Consider the following 17,326-nt stretch of genomic DNA (forward strand, 5'->3'; position numbering starts at 1 on the left):
AATAGCCTGATCCAGACTCCCCAAAGCATCTTCTACAACCAGAAGAAAATGAAATAAAATGCATCTCTACCTCGATATAACACTGTCCTCGGGAACCAAAAAATCTTACTGCTTTATAGGTGAAACTGCATTATATTTAACTTGCTTTGATCCGCCAGAATGCACAGCCCCGCCCCCCGGAGCACTGCTTTACTGTGTTATATCCGAATTCGTGTTATATCGGGTCGAGTTATATCGGGCTAGAGGTGTAATTTAGAAATTAGGTTAGTGTCCTTGATTAAAGACACAATGACTTTTTGGCCATGACTAAACTAGCTGCAGCCTTACTTAAAAGGCTCTTGGGAAGCCTTGCCCAACACACTGACAGAGAGAGAATTTGGGGAAAGACTATTTAACATGCATCACAGGAGAAAGGAATGGAATCTTTCATCTGTCTGCATTCTAAACTTTGACCTTACATGAAAAGTCGGTATTATACAGTCACAGGCATTTCACAAGCAACAGCAAACCAAATTAGTGAAAGAACAGCTAAGCCATGTAAAGTAACAAGACCAGATCCTTGACGAAAAAAATCAGCGTAGTTCTAGCGCCAGTGACATCTCTGAGAGGAGAGTTCGACCAGTGCTGAACTCTTTTGAAATTAATTATCACAAGCAGTACCTGTGTTGGTATTCACAGCAAGCAGACCAGGCACTGAATTAGAATAAAGACTGAATTGCCCTTGTACCAAGATAAATCTACACTAGAAATCCCTGATCAGTTTTTAAGCAATCATGTAATCCTTTTACCAGTGGTATAAATTCTAGCATAAACCTAGCATAGGGATTTTTGCCACTGTAACGTATAACCATGGCTGTAAAAATACCTTTGCCTAGTCTATGCCAGAGCTTCTACTGGAGCTAAAAAATGGGTATGAGGTTCCCTAATGTAGACAAAACCTTAGAAGTGGTCTCTCTAAAACAATGGGGAGCATTGTGAGTGCTTGCACCACTTCTGTCTTTGCTATAGATAAATAGAAGACATCAGTCTCCAAGAATGTCAATTATAAACATTGAAAATCTCATCCACTACTTAGGACAAACTAAGACTGCATTGAATCTGCATGCTTATGCAATTCCCACAGATTTTGCTGGATGCTCTTCAGTTTCAGCTTTCACTTAAAAAAAACTGAAGCTTTTAACCGTTCTGAATGCAAAAATAGCTGTCGCAATGTAAAATAAACTACTGCCATTTTACTGAGACTGCAACAAGACAGAATGAAGGAATAGAACCAAGAAAGGTGTGAACTTGCCCTATAAATTTTAACAATGGTACGTTTGCATTTAAAAGTTTCAAGCAGACTATGAGATGTGACCAGCTGGCTTTCCTCTGAAGCACCCAGCATTGGCCACTGTCAGAAGACAGAATTCTGGGATAGATGGACCTTTGGTCTGCCCCAGGTTGGCCGTTCTTATCTTCTTATGACTTTAAGTTGAGTATGAATGACTCTTGTCAGATCCGTGGATATTTCTGAACTGATCCTTGTGCCCTTAAAATGCTTATTTTGAGACACTTTAGTTTAGGTAGCCTTCTGTATAGTCGAGAAATGAGTCAATAGCAGCTTATCTTTTGTTTGAAGAATTAACAAAAAATATTGCCGTAGCTTTTCTCCAGATATAAATTACCCCAAGCAATAGTGATGTTACTCCTTATCAAGCTAGCCAATCCCCAATCCAGTTTTCCACTAGAAATTAAATCATTTTCTAATCCATGCTATGGTGGCACTGCTAGGGCCATTGAATAGGGAAGATGTTGAAAATACCATTGTGCTGATGCTGAAAAATAATTAAAACCCCAAAATGAAAGCACTGCACTTGAAGAGGGCTGGGTCACATGAGGTTGTAAACCCCTTTCAAAATAGCAGAGGCCACTGAGGGAATCAGGAGCTGGCAAGATATTTAAACAAGATGAAATTCTGCCACTGGACAATGACAGATCCAGCACTTCTTTTGGACTTTATTACCTTTATTCAGCAAGGTACTTTACTCAAGTACTTCAAGTTACTTATGTGCTTGTCTCACTGAAGTCAATGTTTTTTGAAAGTCAGTGGGACTACTCATGCTTAAAGACAGGCATGTGCTTAAGCACCGTTCTGTATTAGGGCTTTAAAACACTCGATAATCAGAAACTAAAAGCACAGGATACATCTAGACAAAGTAAGGGCAGATAATGAGCAACTTTCCCTCAGAGTCTGCCAATGAATTCCAGTCCAGCAATTCCCCACTTAGAGAATTGGGAAAGTACTGTCACATGGACAAACGTAAACTAAGACAGGGAGTTAAGAGATGCTCTAATTTATTTCTGAAACATGGTTCTCAAGAGCACAATTTCAGATATTCAGGTTTCTCTAACAAGTAAAATAAGTTACTAAAACACATCATTCCTCTGTTTAAAAAAATTTAGGTTAAGGGGTTTAAAAATACAAATATAAAGATTTCCAGTCTAAACCATGTTTTTCGAGGCAGTCTATTTGCCCTGTCTACCCAATCTATCAAGTTCTTATACTGGTGACAGCACCGTAGTGTCTGAGTGCTTCTTACAGTTCAGAAGATATAACAACATTCCTCTAATACTTCATTGGATAGGAAAATGTGCTCAATTTTTTGAGGGTGGTTGGGGAGGGGGTCATGAGCATGTGTGTATGAGCACTATTGCGGGAAAGCTAACTTGAAGGAATGAGCTGTATTTCTGCTGGAAAGCAGTGGTCTTTGAAGCTGTTCCATACACTGGTAAGTGACCAGAATAATTTCTTAGGTGTAGAACTGCTGCCTACAGTGATGCTTGAAAATACTGGGCCTGATCATACAATACGTTGAGCATCTCTTGTGAGACGCTGAGTGCCCTCTTCTCCCACCAAAGTCTGCAGAAATTGAGGGCAATTATCACCTGACAGGAGGTCCTCAGTACCCCACGAAACTGGCCCCATTATATAATAATCAACCCTGCTCAGACATCTGTTTATTTAAAACTAACAATGATTAAGCTCATCTCTCTATAGTGTCTATTGGAGAAGAGGATTTGGCTAGCAGAGTATGAGAGAGTTCAGAATCCACGGCTGCTTTCTGGGTGGGAGATTTCAGCCCTTTAATTGGCATTTGGCCAATATATTACCATGTATTTCATTTTCTTTCTGCGTATATGCGCTGAAGGAATTTGTTGATGAGTATACCTTATAAATGGAAAAGTAAAGTTGCTAATAATAAAATTCAATATAGTCTCTTTGCAAAGTGGGAGGTCTAAATATACTTGGCCAAAGACACCAAATTAAATGGTTCTTGAAGGCCAGGGGTGAAAGTAACTTAAAGGACTTACTGGTATGCCAGAGTCCTGAGCGGGGCGTGGCCTCAACCAGAAGAGGCATGGCCTCAACCAGAAGAGGCAGGGCCTCTCAAGATTTAAAGGCCCTGGGGCTCCAGCTGTGGCTGGGATCTCCAGGGCCTTTAAGTCACCCCAGACCTATCAGCTGCAGAGGCAGGCCCGAGCCCTTTAAATCCCTGCTGGAGCCCTTTAAATCCCCGGTGCTCCTGCCACTGCGCCACTTGGGCCCTGCTGCCGGAGCAGCAGGAGCACTGGGCCCTCTAAATCCCCGCCCGAGGAGCTCCAGCGGTGCTTTAAAGGGCCTGCGACTCCCCACAGCGGCTGGAGCCCCAGGCCCTTTAAATCACTACCAGAGAAGCCAGTCCAGTCTCCGCAGCCCATGCCCTGCAAGCCCAAATCAGCTGACATGGCCATGGGCCAGTGTGTAGACATACCCAGAGTGGCTGATAAGATAGAATGCTCTGCCTGCCATTTCCAGCAGCTAAGATGCAAGCAAGAATTAACATTAGAGACAGAAACTAGGTTCGCTCTTTTGCTATCCTTTCTTTCTCCCTTGGTGTGTGTGTTTGGTTGGTTTTGTCCTAAAGGAAACCAGACAAGTTATTTCTCTTTTCCACAAAAAGGACAGTTAATAGCATCTAAAAAGTCCATCAAGCAGAGGTATCCCCCTATAAAAGAGTCTATATAGCTAAAGAAAATGGGAATAAGGGAAATTGTTCAAATGGAAATCTTAATTAATTCTTTAAGTTCCAAAAGCTTTAACTGTTTTCTGTTCTTTTTTGTGTTCAACAAAAGGTTCAAGATTTTTAATGGCAGTTGTTACAATGAGAATAAGTCAGCAAGAACTTTCCATGGAACCTCAGACCACACTTAACGGTTTAATGCTATAACAGTAAACAAGGGTTTTATTAACATTTTATCCTTTCTTGGGCAAGAGATATTCCCTTAGCAACACTATAGGTGTGTTCTCTGTGACTAATGTTTGGCTTAGACAACTGCACCTTTGATCCAACAGACCCAGGATTTGTTTACATTCCAGGAATGCTGCAAAGTCCACTTTTTCTTCCCTTGGGCATTTGGGAAGGAGGTGACTTGGAAGGAATGGACTGTTTGGGGCTGTACTCGTTATTGGTTAGGCTATTTTATTCTGGTTTGTGAAAGCTCTATCTGTAAACTAACGATGTTCAAGGTCCCACATTTTGTTTTACGCCCACTGCCTTCTCATTCGGATGTTTCATTAAGAACCGTCATCAATCTGTGCTGTGCAGAAACCTTTGTTAAAGAATAAAGTAATCTTATTGTCACTCTGGCCTTCCCCTCACAATCCCTCCCTAATGTTTTGTCACCCATTGCGTTGTGTCCTTCGATATTTGTTTATAAACTCCTTGGGGCAGGGATCATCCTGCCTTACCTGTACTGCTAGGCACCTATCTCACTTCGGAGCAATATAAAATAGTAAAAAGGTAAGAGTTGATGTAGTACATTTAAGACAACCAGGTCCTGCTGTATTTAATGAACAGAAACAGATGTACTAATGATTCCCAGCAATTATTTTTAAATTCCTACATTCTGGAATTGCTATGGTTAGTAAATCAAGTTTGTGTCAATAACTCCACCTCTCATCCCAAAATTTCTCAGTGAATTTTGGAGAATATGTCCTGGCATTCAAGTCTATTGCCATTTCTCAAGAAAAAAAGTTAGATTTTTCTTTAACTTTAGAAATTTGGAAAATGAACTAAAATATCCAATTTTTTGAAAATAACTCTTAGATCAAAAGTTTTAAGCAAAATCTTAAACTCAAAGATTTTCATTGCTCTGCCTAAGCGAGAGTAAAATATTGTATGAACAGTCATATCTGGTGCAGCTCAAACTCTGACAGCAATTGTTGAGCTCATAATTCAGCAAACACAAGGTATATTAAAATTGTCTTGGCATAATTGCCTGTAATAATAGTGTCAGTAGATATTAAAAACAGGATAGAAAGCTGTTGAAGTAATTGTTTACAAATTATAAATCGCCCCATCACAACCCATCAAAGTGCAGGATTCACCAGTTTTGCACTTTTGGGTCCTGATTCTGCATGTGATGCCCAGAGCCCATATGGAACCTCACTACTTCAGTGGGGTTCCATATGGGGACAGGGATTCTATGATGAGATAACTGGCTCTGTGGATGAGGGGAAAGCAGTGGACGTGTTACTCCTTGACTTTAACAAAGCTTTTGATACGGTCTCCCACAGTATTCTTGCTGGCAAGTTAAAGAAGTGTGGGCTGGATGAATGGACTATAAGGTGGATATAAAGCTGGGTAGATCGTTGGGCTTAACGGGTAGTGATCAATGGCTCCATGTCTAGTTGGCAGCCAGTATCAAGCAGAGTACTCCAAGGGTCAGTCCTGGGGCCAGTTTTATTCAATTTTGTCATTAATTATCTAGATGATGGTGTGGATTGCACCCTCAGCTAGTTTGCAGATGACACTAAACTGGGAGGGATGGTAGATACACTGGAGGGTAGGGATAGGATACAGAGAGACCTAGACAAATTAGAGGATTGGACCAAAAGAAATCTGATGAAGTTCAACAAGCACAAGTGCAGAGTCCTGCACTTAGGACGAAAGAATCCCATGCACTGCTACAGACATGGGACTGAGTGGCTAGGCAGTAGTTCTGCAGAAAAGAACCTAGGGGTTACAATGGATGAGAAGCTGGATATGAGTCAACAGTGTGCCCTTGTTGTCAAGAAGGCTAATGGCATTTTGGGCTGTATAAGTAGGAGCATTGCCAGCAGATCGAGGGATGTGATCATTCCCCTCTATTCGACATTGGTGAGGCCTCATCTGGAGTACTGTGTCCGGCTTTGGGCCCCACGGTACAAGAAGGATGTGGAAAAATTGGAGAGAGTCCAGCGGAGGGCACAAAAATTATTAGGGGGCTGGAGCACATGACTTATGAGGAGAGGCTGAGGGAACTGGGATTGTTTAGTTTGCAGAAGAGAAGAATGAGGGGGGATTTCATAACTGCTTTCAACTACCTGAAAGAGGGTTCCAAAGAGGATGGATCTAGAGTGTTCTCAGTGGTACCAGATGACAGAACAAGGAGTGATGGTCTCAAGTTGCAGTGGGGGAGATTTAGGTTGGCTATTAGGAAAAAATTTTTCACTAGAGGGGTGATGAAGCACTGGAATGGGTTACCTAGGGAGGTGGTGGAATATCTTTCCTTAGAGGTTTTTAAGGTCAGGCTTGACAAAGCAATGGATGAGATAATTTAGTTGGGGATTGGTCCTGCTTTGAGCAGGGGGTTGGACTAGATGAGCTCGTGAGGTCCCTTCCAACGCTGATATTCTATTATTCTGTACACTTGTGCACATTGCAAGGCTGAAGATCTTATGTTGCTAGCAACATATTGGACCTGATCACCCTAGATGCTTCTACTCATTGAGGGATGACACAGCTCAGTTGGATCTTGGATGATTGCATAGAAAAGAGGGGAGCTGCCTCCACAGCATCATCGTACTGTTGCCCCTGTGAGTTTAGAGCTCAGCAAGCTGGGTACGATTGTGAGGACCACTCTCCAAGGGCATTGGTTCATCCCATCAATTCCAAACAATTGACCTAGTCAACCTTATCCTACATTGGAAGACCCTCAATGATGTGATCTCCTTTTCCCTCAAGGAGGTCTTAGGAGACTGCTGATTGAGGGAGTCATGCTGCTATACAGAGACAGAAACTAGCCACTATTTGAAAGCTATAGGTTTCCAGGGATGTTCCAAGATCTGTAGATTCAGGGGGCTCAGTGCTTAAAGTGGTCTGAAAAAAGTGGGGAGCCTATCATAAACTGGGAATCAGTAGCTTTGGTAAGACATTGCTCAAAGTGCACCCCTCAGCAACCCAGCTCAATTATTTTATTTTTTTGCCAGGTCTACACAACCCTTCGGGACATCACCCAACTTTAAGCACTACAGGGTCTGACTCCCCTGACTGTTCCCTAGGGGTTAAGGCAAACATTGCCTCCTTCCACTGTCAACATGAAATTCACAGAATTTCCTGTCCTGCTTGGTTTTTTCTCACATAAGAGAAGATCTAGCCTCTAATCTCATTGGCTTTCCAAACACTGGAAAGTTTTCACTGGTTTGTATGGGGCAGGTTGTTTACAACTATGAACTCTTATCCACTGCTCTCTCCTGAAATAGTAAGAACCTAAGTGAAAATAATGTAAGTTCTCTGGACAGGGACAATGTAAGTTCTAATTCTGGGTACAGCATCTAACACAGTGGAGCCACAATCCCTTGCTACTGCAATACAAATAAATAATACCATTAGCCAAGGAGAATAACAATAAAATACTGAAATAATATGGACTAGCATGGCACATTTTAAGACAGTGTTTTGCAAAAGTATGATGCACATCCCCCTCACACTAGCTACAAAGTTCAGAAGATGTATACATTAAAATGGGTAAGTCTCTACCAATACATAGCAAGGTGGAGGGACCAGAATTGCTTTCATTGTGCTGAAGTGGAGCTCAGTTTTCAAAAGTTTAGAAAAAACTGTTTTGATGTGAATTTTGTCTTTTTTGTCATATATGTGCCACAGCTAATGATCTTGGTGCTCCTCTAAGAGTGTTACCCCTTCATAACATGATGTACATGCTAAGATGTTTCCAACAGTATATGAATAGTTTTTTTTATTTTAAAACAACACCAGTTTGGGGTGTACTATCCTGTACAGACAGTACAATATATCTAATATGCATTGTAAACACAGCCACGAATATATACAATGCATGCACAACATATAGTACATGGGCTGCATTTGCAGCTAACTGATTATTTTATTTCTTGTTCTGTGCATATTTTTTTCTTTTTAACTTAAAATTCCACATTTACAATAAAAATACTTTTAAAAATGAAGTCAAGTTGCAACCACATAAAATGTAGACTGTGCAAGGATTGAGGCCTTGCACATTTAAAGATCCAGGGCCACATGCTTCCTTCTTATGTTTGGAGGGAATCCTATCTCCACAGAGGAGAAAGTTCTTTGCAACATGCTTCCCCTCTTCCTTCTCATGCCAAGATAGCTTTTGGCAAGCTCTGTCGCGTTCCAGCTGAGGATGTGTTTTTCCACATAAAGGGTGGAATTTAGGGCCAAGTCTGCCTGTGACCACCTTATGAAGGCCTCATCAGGGGGTAACTGTCTACCCCAGGTGGCTGATTATTAGGTCCAGGTGCTCATTTACTAAAGATTATCCAAGCTCAGTTAGACGAAAACTCTAAATGGAGACAGGAGGGGAGGAGCTCCCTGGAGAAGGCTGAGCAGGGAACCTAGAGGGTGAGCTGTCTGTGGAACCCACCAGAATGGGGAACCTGTAAGAGGTGCTCTTAGAGAGGGGGGTCTTGTAGGAAGAGGGATGCAGTCAGCAGGTATCCTAGAGGGCCTGGTCTCAGCCAGGGTCTCCTAGACAGTGGTCGGAGGCTTTGCCTGACAGGGATCACCTGCTGTCCCTGGGGAAGAGTCACAGTGGACTAACCTCCCCTCACTCCAGAGAAGGCTGTTACTCTGGTAGGGGCATCAGTCCTAACTCCAGAGGCAAAGACTGAAACAGACAGAACCCTTGAAGAAGAGTCCGGGTAAAGGTGAGCACTAGAATTAGGTGAGAGACAGATGGACTAAGAATGACCCAGTCATGCAGCTGAGATGTTGAGGTGAAAGTTTTGTTTATGCTCTGTACTGGCTTTTCTATTAATAAATGAGACCCTCCACAAGGAGGTGCTTCTTAGCATCCAATAGTCTGTTTGGACTTCTTGATTCCTATGGGCATGGGAAAAACCAAGTAAGGGTTCATCTGTAAGGGGGCACTCCAGATCAGCCTAGCATGATGACATGCCTCTACACTGTGCAACATGCCTTTTAAGAGCAGTCAAAGTATAGACAGTCCCTGTAAGCACCACTCCTGCGGGACTTGTGCTCTCCAGTATGGACAGGAGTCAGTGTGGTCAAGTAGCAGATTGGCCCCTGCGCATTTCCCAAGATCTACCCAGAACTTGGAGATTCCATGATGGGGGTAAGGGCAAACTACACCTCCTGACATTGGAATGAATAGGAAGAATCCACACGTTGCTCTGCTGTGCAGGTCCTTTTGAAGGAAGGGGAGAACAGGGCCCTGTATGTTATAATGCTATAAATTTTTATAACTCTCTGGATCAATTTTACCAGTCAGTGCAATTGTCCTTGCAATCTGCTGAGAAATTATAACCCTTATCCCACAAAAAAGTTGTGCATGATATCAGGTACTGCACTGGACATATGCAAACAAAAGTTTGTTTCTTAAGAGCTTTTTTTAAAAGTTAAAGCAGAATGCTAAGAAAAAATGAAACTTTAAGAACATCCTTTGCATTCATACACTTGGAAACTGAAATAGAAGCCACATGAAAGTCACTGACCTTTTCTAATTTTTCAAAATGTTCTCTGAGGAACTTCATTGGCCGGTCTGGTTTTGCGATGCAAAGGTTTACAATGCACTCTTTCAAAATCTGTTGGATGTTATGCTTCTGAACATATAGCTCACATCCCTTCAGACTCTCATCTTCTTCCACATTGTAGGAGGAAGAAGCAGCCATCTTCAGGCTTGTAAACAGAAAACAAACGTAGGTAAGAAAATGGTGCAATTTAGATATCAAAGAGAATTCCTGAAGTCTTTTGTCAAAGCAATTTGACAGAACTAAGGTATTTTAATATTGTACATCTTCTCTTCACAAGCTAACGATTCAGCACATTTCAGAGTTGTGGCACTTCACATGCAAATACTGAATCATGTCATCTCTACAAAATCAACATACCAAGAATTACAAAAAGAGCATTCAAATTATTAGACATTCTTCAACATTTTAAAAACAATGGTGCAATAAATCATGTATACTATGAGTTTTAAAGATATCTGCCAAATGACAATTTGGAGTAACGTCCCCATCGGTGTTCAAATGGAGTCTAGGTCCCTCTCTTCAGGGTCCTAGATTTCTGTAGAAGATGGAGGGGCATCTGTCTCTAGTAAAATACTTTAACACTCCTTTTTAAAAATATATATGGGGCAGCTCTCTTGCACCAAAGAGGAGTTTGGTGATGAAGGAAAAACATGTTTGATTCCTCCAATTAATGTGTGTTCACCCACTACAAAATAAAAGGGCATATGTTTGTGGTCTATTAGATTTATATTAACTTATATTAGATAATTTAAGTTTCATCACCTCTTCTCAATTCCCATTCTCAAAGCAGCTTTTCAGATTTGCTTTCAACCCGCAGGAATGTTTCATGACTGGGGACAATTTCAAACAAGAGGGATATATATATATACATATATATTTTTTTTTTAAGAAAAACAATAGATCAGATGCTTAAATGCTCCCTTGGAACAAAAAACAGCACAGCAAAATCCTTCATCACAAGAGCCAGATGCTCTTATAAACCTGGCTCAAAATGAATCTGAAACGAGACAATTCTCCCTTCAACTAACTGGAACTTGGGCTAAGGTTGGGGATTATGTCTTAAAGCTGATTTGGAGGGAAACCCCTTCCTCCCAAGAATTCATTTTCAAGCAGTTTTTAAAGAGTCTCCCTCCATGTGGGAGAGAATTTAGCTGTGAGTTTTACAGTGAAGTGGGAGACTCATGCTGGACTGGGATTTGTTTTCGGATGGGGGTGCGGGTAGGAAACGGGGCAGGAAAGGGGGCATCTCCTTTCAATTGTCCCAGTGCCAGAGATGACATCCCCTCCATCAAAGCATCTCCCAGCCTTTGTGAATGGCACCGTGGAGGGGAGGGGGATGAAGAGAATAAGCAGCCCCCTGCCCTGCCTCCACCACTAGCACCAGGCTTTGTGCTGCAATAAACCCATTGTTGCTGGGCAGCAGCTCCAAAGCCGGGGGGGGGGGGGCTAGGGGGATGGAGAGGAAAGGGGCTGTCAAAACCAGAGAGGAAGGAGGACGCAATGGTGCCAAACCAGCCTAGGGGACAGGAGGAGCCGTGGGGAAGGAATGTGGAGTCAGAGGGGCCATATAAATACCTGAGTGGCTGGAGCAGTGACAGCAGCGGCTCTTCTCTCTCTTCCCTTACGCAGGGGGGTGAGGGCTCCTGTTATTCTGCAGTGCAGCCGCCTCCTCCTTCCCTGGCTGCTGCTCCCCTTCCTCTTCCTTGGCAGCACTGGAAGGTCTCCAGCGGAGGGTTCCCCTTCACCGCCCTGCCCCCCAACCCCAGAGAGCTCGCCTACAAAGCGTTAGGGCGCTGCAGCAGCTCCCCTGCAGGAAGTCCCGTCTGCTGTCAGTCACGCATAAGCGCAGCCTCCCTCCCCACCTCCTGCAGGCAAAGCAGGCTCTGATTCTGGGGGGCGACCGGGGGCAGGCGAGGGGAGAGGGGCACCAAAGGAGGGACACGCAGCCTGCCCCAGGGACCGCAGCGTGTGTGAGAGAGGCAGACAGATACGCCCGGGGAGGGGCGCCTCCTTCCCCCAGCCTGCGGTCCCTAATTGTCAACGTGTCCTGGACATCTGGATCTTGATTTTTGGGGTGGTGCTTAGGAGATGGAGAAAAGGGCCAGAGGTAGGGTGACCAGACAGCAAGTGTGAAAAATCGGGACCGGGGCAGGGGGTAATAGGCACCTATGGAAGAAAAAGGCCCAAATATCGGGACTGTCCCTATAAAATTGGGACATCTAGTCACTCCAGCCAGAGGAAATGGCAGCTATGACATCCGTACCACTCTGTGACAGGTATACCATTCTCTGTTTCTATGGCTCATAACCTGGGAGTCTTGCTGCATCACCAGCTGCTCCAATAGCAGCAGTTGCCAGGGGTGCTTATGAGCTGCTCTTGGCACCATGGCTGCGTCCTTTTGGCTGCCTGTGCCTTTGTCACCCCGGATTAGATTACAGTAGTGCCCTTGACTTGGAGTTACGCCTTGAAACTTCTCGTGCAGAAAGTGGTGGCTTATCAGCAATGTCTCCCTCGATGTGCACATGACACCTGTGCTCCACAATCACCAGCTAATGTCTGGATCAAGCTGAAGGAGCTGGGTTTGACCTATAAAACCCTACATGGTTTGGGGCTTGTCACTTTCAGAAACGGCCCTCTACCCTATAATATTCCGGCAGTTGTCATCCTGTCAGGTGCTCAGGCTCAGAGTTCCAATGTGCTACCATTCTGCTCTACATAACTTCTTACACAACCCTCATCAGCACAGTACCAGAGTGCCTTCCAGTAGTGCAATAAGGAACGTGACTAATCTGTGTCAAGCGATACATTTTCTTTCCAAGAGTGGAACCATGTGCACAGTATAGGTTCTTGGGGTACCCAGGACTGGGCATCACCTTGTTACCCCCTGCCCCCAGCATGAGAGAGACTTGCTTGTGCTTAACTGAGTGTCAGTTCCCTGATGCTATCAGCCTATGAGCCATCCAAGCACTCTCCGCGGGATTATGCCAGCCCTTACTTTGCTTTGAAGGTTAACAATAGGTGCATCCCATCCCCGAGCTCCTTTGAAGCATTTCCCTATAGTGTCCAGCTCCTTATCCACTAAACACTCCCAGAAACAGCAGGTCTGCTGTCCCCAAGAGGGAAGTGTACACACCAGCTTGTATGATTCAACTCAGGATCAGACCCTGCTTAATATCCCAACACTTGGATATATTTATAGTAAAAACAACAATATGTTTATTATCAGAGTTAAGAAATACTAAGAATAATGAAAACCAAAGGTTACATATAGAACAAAATCATAACATGATTTCTAGAGACTAAACTTAACAAGCTAGCCTTCTGTCTAAAGGAATTTATCTCACCACAAATGTCCTTTGCAGCATTTTAACCAAGGCCCTTTGTGGTCCCATTTTCATGAATATAATCACATGGCCTGATTGCTTCCTAGGAGGAGAATGATGTGGTGTTTTCCTTGCCTTCTTCTTATATCCCCCAAAGTTCACTTTCTGTACCAGAATCAAGATAACCTCTGTGGCTTAGTTTCCACTGTGCTCCCTCTCTGTTGATTTCACATCCTCTCATTGACTTTATATGTAAATTACTCTCTATGCTGTTAACTTACAATGTTTAATTTACATGCCAACAGACAGGTGACTAAACCTCTTTTGCATGACAGAAAGGCAGTTTGTCAACTCTGCCTTGATACCTTTAAAGCAAATTTTCAGTAGACATACATAACTCCTTGCATAGTGTCGGTATATTTCACGATGCTATTAATGATCAGTGTGATTCTGGCTTTTCTTTAAGACCTCATATGCCATATTTTGTTGAACCAGAAAGTACATACTAAGAAATCTTGCCAGCTGACAGTGAAGGGTTCATCGGTCACAATAAGATTTTGTTTTGGTAGGGCTTTGTTTTGGTCTTTTATATATATGTGTTGCTATGTAGTTGTTAGAGAAGGCAGATCAGAAAAGTGTGTGTTGCCCTTGGAACAGAAGGTGGGAATGTTTGTGACAGTCCTCAATTCCCCAAGGGAGTTAGTTCCAGTCCCTCAAACCAGACCCTGAGAAAGCTCTGTCTTCAAAGACCAGATTTGGTGAGCTTCAGGACATGCAGCCTGTTCTCCCAAGCTTTCTGGAGGCTTGGGGGGAAGGGCAATTAATTTGGGGTGAAAGAAAGCTGTGATGGAGGCTTAACCACAGCCAACTAACGTGTTTTGACCACAATGGATGGCAGTAAGTGTTGTTAACAACATGCTAATTAAAATATGTGAGATAACACTTTTTCTAACACAGCTCCATTTTCCCAGTATAGACATACCCTCAATAATCAGAGGGTAAAAAGTTAGTAAGAGGCTATCTCAAGGATATAAACTAGGACAGCTGGTGTTTAATAAACCCATTAATGGTTTAGAAAAAGGGGACAACAATTAAGTGGCAAAACTGGCAGATAACACAACATTATTTAGGCTAGTCAACAGTAGACAAAACTCTAAAAAACTCCGGAGCGTCCTAAGCAAGCTAGGCAAATGAGCAGCATAATGGCAGATGAAATTCAGCATCAGTAAATGAAAGGTCATTTTAAAAGCAATTTTTATGAGTAATTCAAATTACTCTAGGTTCTCAGTGCACAGTAGTGGTCAGACACGCACTATGCTCAGGACCGGCGCTAGAGCTTTTCGCGCCCTAGGCGCATGGCTATTTCACCGCCCAGTGCGCCACTCCCGTGGCTCCGGTGGAGCTGCCGCAGCCATTTCTGCAGAGGCTCCGTTAGTCTGCGGCTCCGGAGGCACGACTGCAACAGGTCCACCGGAGCCACCTGCAGCTCCCCCCCCACCGCAAAATGCCCTCCCCCGAAAATCCTGGCACCCTAGGTGATTGCCTAGTTCGCCTCAATGGAAGCGCCGGCCCTGACTATGCTGCATACAGAATGAAAGAGACACTAAGACAGGAGCAGGTATAAATACATGAAAAGATGTGAGTTGCCTTACCAAGTGTGAGATCAGTTTAATGAGACAATTAAATTGACAGCAGGATACCAAGGGAGGAAAAATAACTTTTGAAGTGGTAATGAGAGAGGCCCATTTCAGACAGTTGACAAGAAGGTGTGAGTAACAGTAGGGGGAAATTAGTATTGGGGAAGTTAGGTTTAGGTTTTGTAATGACCCAACCACTCCCAGTCTTTATTCAGGCCTAATCTGATGGTGTCTGCAGAACTGGAATTAATTTGCAAACTAGACTCACATCTTTTCATGTATTTATACCTGCTCCTGTATTTTCCACTCCATGCATCTGATGAAGTGGGTTCTAGCCCACGAAAGCTTATGCCCAGATAAATTTGTTACTCTCTAAGGTGCCAGAAGGACTCGTTGTTGTTTTCCCTTATGGGCCAGTTATTCCATAACTGTTCACTATGGGACATCATGCAACTCTTTTAGAAGCATCTGGTAATGGCTATTGTTAGAAACAGATACTAGATGGACAACTGTTCTTACCCAATAGGGCACTTCCTATGGTCCCAGATTCATTTGATGCATTTTGTAAATGTTTATCTTTTGAATGTGTGTAATGTGCCCGGAGTATGGGATAGACACAATTAAAAGACTAAAGGTAACATTTTCATAAGTATCTAAGGAGACAAAGTCCCATTGAAAGTCACTAAGTGACTTGGGCACTTTTGAAAATTTTATCCTCTACACAAACAGGACTAATCTGGCCTTTTCTCAGAGTCAGGTTAGGGTGTATGTAGTTTCCTTCTGTTGTTGATCACTACACTCTGCACAGCTCGCACTGTTCCATAGCCATTCATGCCTGGCCAGTAGATCCACTGCTGGGTTCATCTCAGACATGCGTAATATACAAGAGTGTATTATGTATCTGTCTCATGATGTTAGGTCTTAAATCTGATGGGTTTACTGCTTTGTCCCCTTTAAGCAAAATCCCATCTGGCACACATACCTCATCCTTTCCCAGTGATAGTGGATAAACTCCTGTGGCTCTTCCGCCTTGCAATCTGGCCACCCTTGAAGTATTGTTTTATTCCCTGTAGCATCCCATCCTGTTCAATGCTTTGGTGGTGGATTGCCTGGAGCCTCCCACCACATATGCAAAAGTATTGTAGCATGAGATAGACTATCTCCTATTCCAGTGGTTCTCAACCAGGAATCCAGGCCCCCCTGTGTGGGGGGGGAGCGTAAGAAGGTTTCAGGGGGTTCGTCAAGCATGGCCGGTGTTAGACTTGCTAAGGCTGAGGACAGAAAGCCAAAGTCCTTCTGTGCAGGACTGCAGTCTGGAGCCCCAAGCCCCACCACCGGGGGCTAAAGCTGAAGCCTGTGGCGTGGGGCCCTGGGAAACTGCCCTGCTTGCTACCGCCTAATGCTGGCCCTGGCTATTATATGCAGAAAAACAGTTATTGTGGCACAACAGGGCCATGGAGTTTCTATAGCGTGTTGGAGGGGGAAGGCCTCAGAAAGAAACTGTCCTATTCCTTAGAGCCATCTCTGTTGTGACTTTCCTGGGCAGTACCTTATACTCACCTCAAAGCATTGCAGTCCCAATAACCTGTGCTGTAGTCATTTCAATGCACTTTACAGTGGCTTTTTTCTGACGCTTTCTAATGGTTTGTGCAAGGCATTTTGTCTGGAAATTCAGCTTTCTTGGGGGTCTGAATCCATTTCATGCTGCCTGTTTGCTGGATTTTCAAACTAAGCCAAATTGTCAGCATCCCTCAAAAATATGCAATGAAATAAGTCTTCCTGTGCCAGCTGTCTATACTAACGCCTAACTGCACTTTGTGCTTCTTATCTTTGTATACTGATGATTGCCTCAGTAAGCCACATCTTTGCCCTGGCTTTAAAATCAAGTCGTACATTGAAACCATCATCCCTTTACATTATAGTCTTTGCTTCTGGCCCGCAAGTCATTGTGCAACAGTGGACCCATGCATCTGTGCAGAGTCCTGTTGTAGTCAATGGGGCTCAACACAGGTGCAGAGGTCTGCTGGTGAGCAACAAACTGCAGGACTGTGGCCCAATTGTGGTTTCACTGTAATGCCGCCACAAAGTGGATATTAATTGGTCAGATGAGAGATATGCATAGGGACCATGGAGATTTGTTGGGAGTTTGCATGGAGGATGGGCAGTCTGAATATATCTCAGTCTGTCTGATATCATACAAATGAGGTGCCTCCCGCTTAATCCCAGGAAGTTGCCAATGCAGCCCCTCGACTGGGCAAAGTTTGGGCAACCCCTGATTGAGCCAGTGTAAGGCTTCCCCCAATATTTCACGCTTCAATAGTCAGAGCTGCCTAGCACCACTTGATCATTGGAGGGAGACAAGATTTTCAACCTTTCACTATCGTATTTTTTTAAGTACATCACAGTTAGGCCAAAATGCCCAGATGTGGGTAACTCGGCATCTTTGATTATGTATATGCCCTAATTTTGAGCAGTGCATAGTCTGAGGACTGATGCACCAGCCATAGTGACCAAAATGATGACATTGTACCAGG

At 43.6% G+C, this 17,326-nt stretch overlaps 1 protein-coding gene across 2 annotated transcripts in view; it reads right to left on the minus strand.

Moving 5' to 3' along the window:
• Positions 1-11,758, minus strand: part of PRKAR1B (protein kinase cAMP-dependent type I regulatory subunit beta) — a 114,193-nt gene extending 102,435 nt beyond the window's left edge. Inside the window, exons 1-2 of one of the 2 annotated variants that reach the window (XM_030578842.1) lie at positions 11,408-11,758; positions 9,794-9,977 (exon numbers count right to left, since the gene is read on the minus strand). In XM_030578842.1, the coding sequence (XP_030434702.1) occupies positions 9,794-9,970 (177 nt within the window). In that variant the 5' untranslated portion in view covers positions 9,971-9,977; positions 11,408-11,758. Of the gene's footprint in view, positions 1-9,793; positions 9,978-10,269; positions 10,339-11,407 lie in introns of those variants that run through there. The other variant, XM_030578843.1, reaches the window with a different exon arrangement.
• Positions 11,759-17,326: the final 5,568 nt, after the last annotated feature.

The sequence above is a fragment of the Gopherus evgoodei genome, chromosome 10 (genome assembly GCF_007399415.2).
Source record: "Gopherus evgoodei ecotype Sinaloan lineage chromosome 10, rGopEvg1_v1.p, whole genome shotgun sequence".
Classification (NCBI taxonomy): Eukaryota; Metazoa; Chordata; order Testudines; family Testudinidae; genus Gopherus; species Gopherus evgoodei.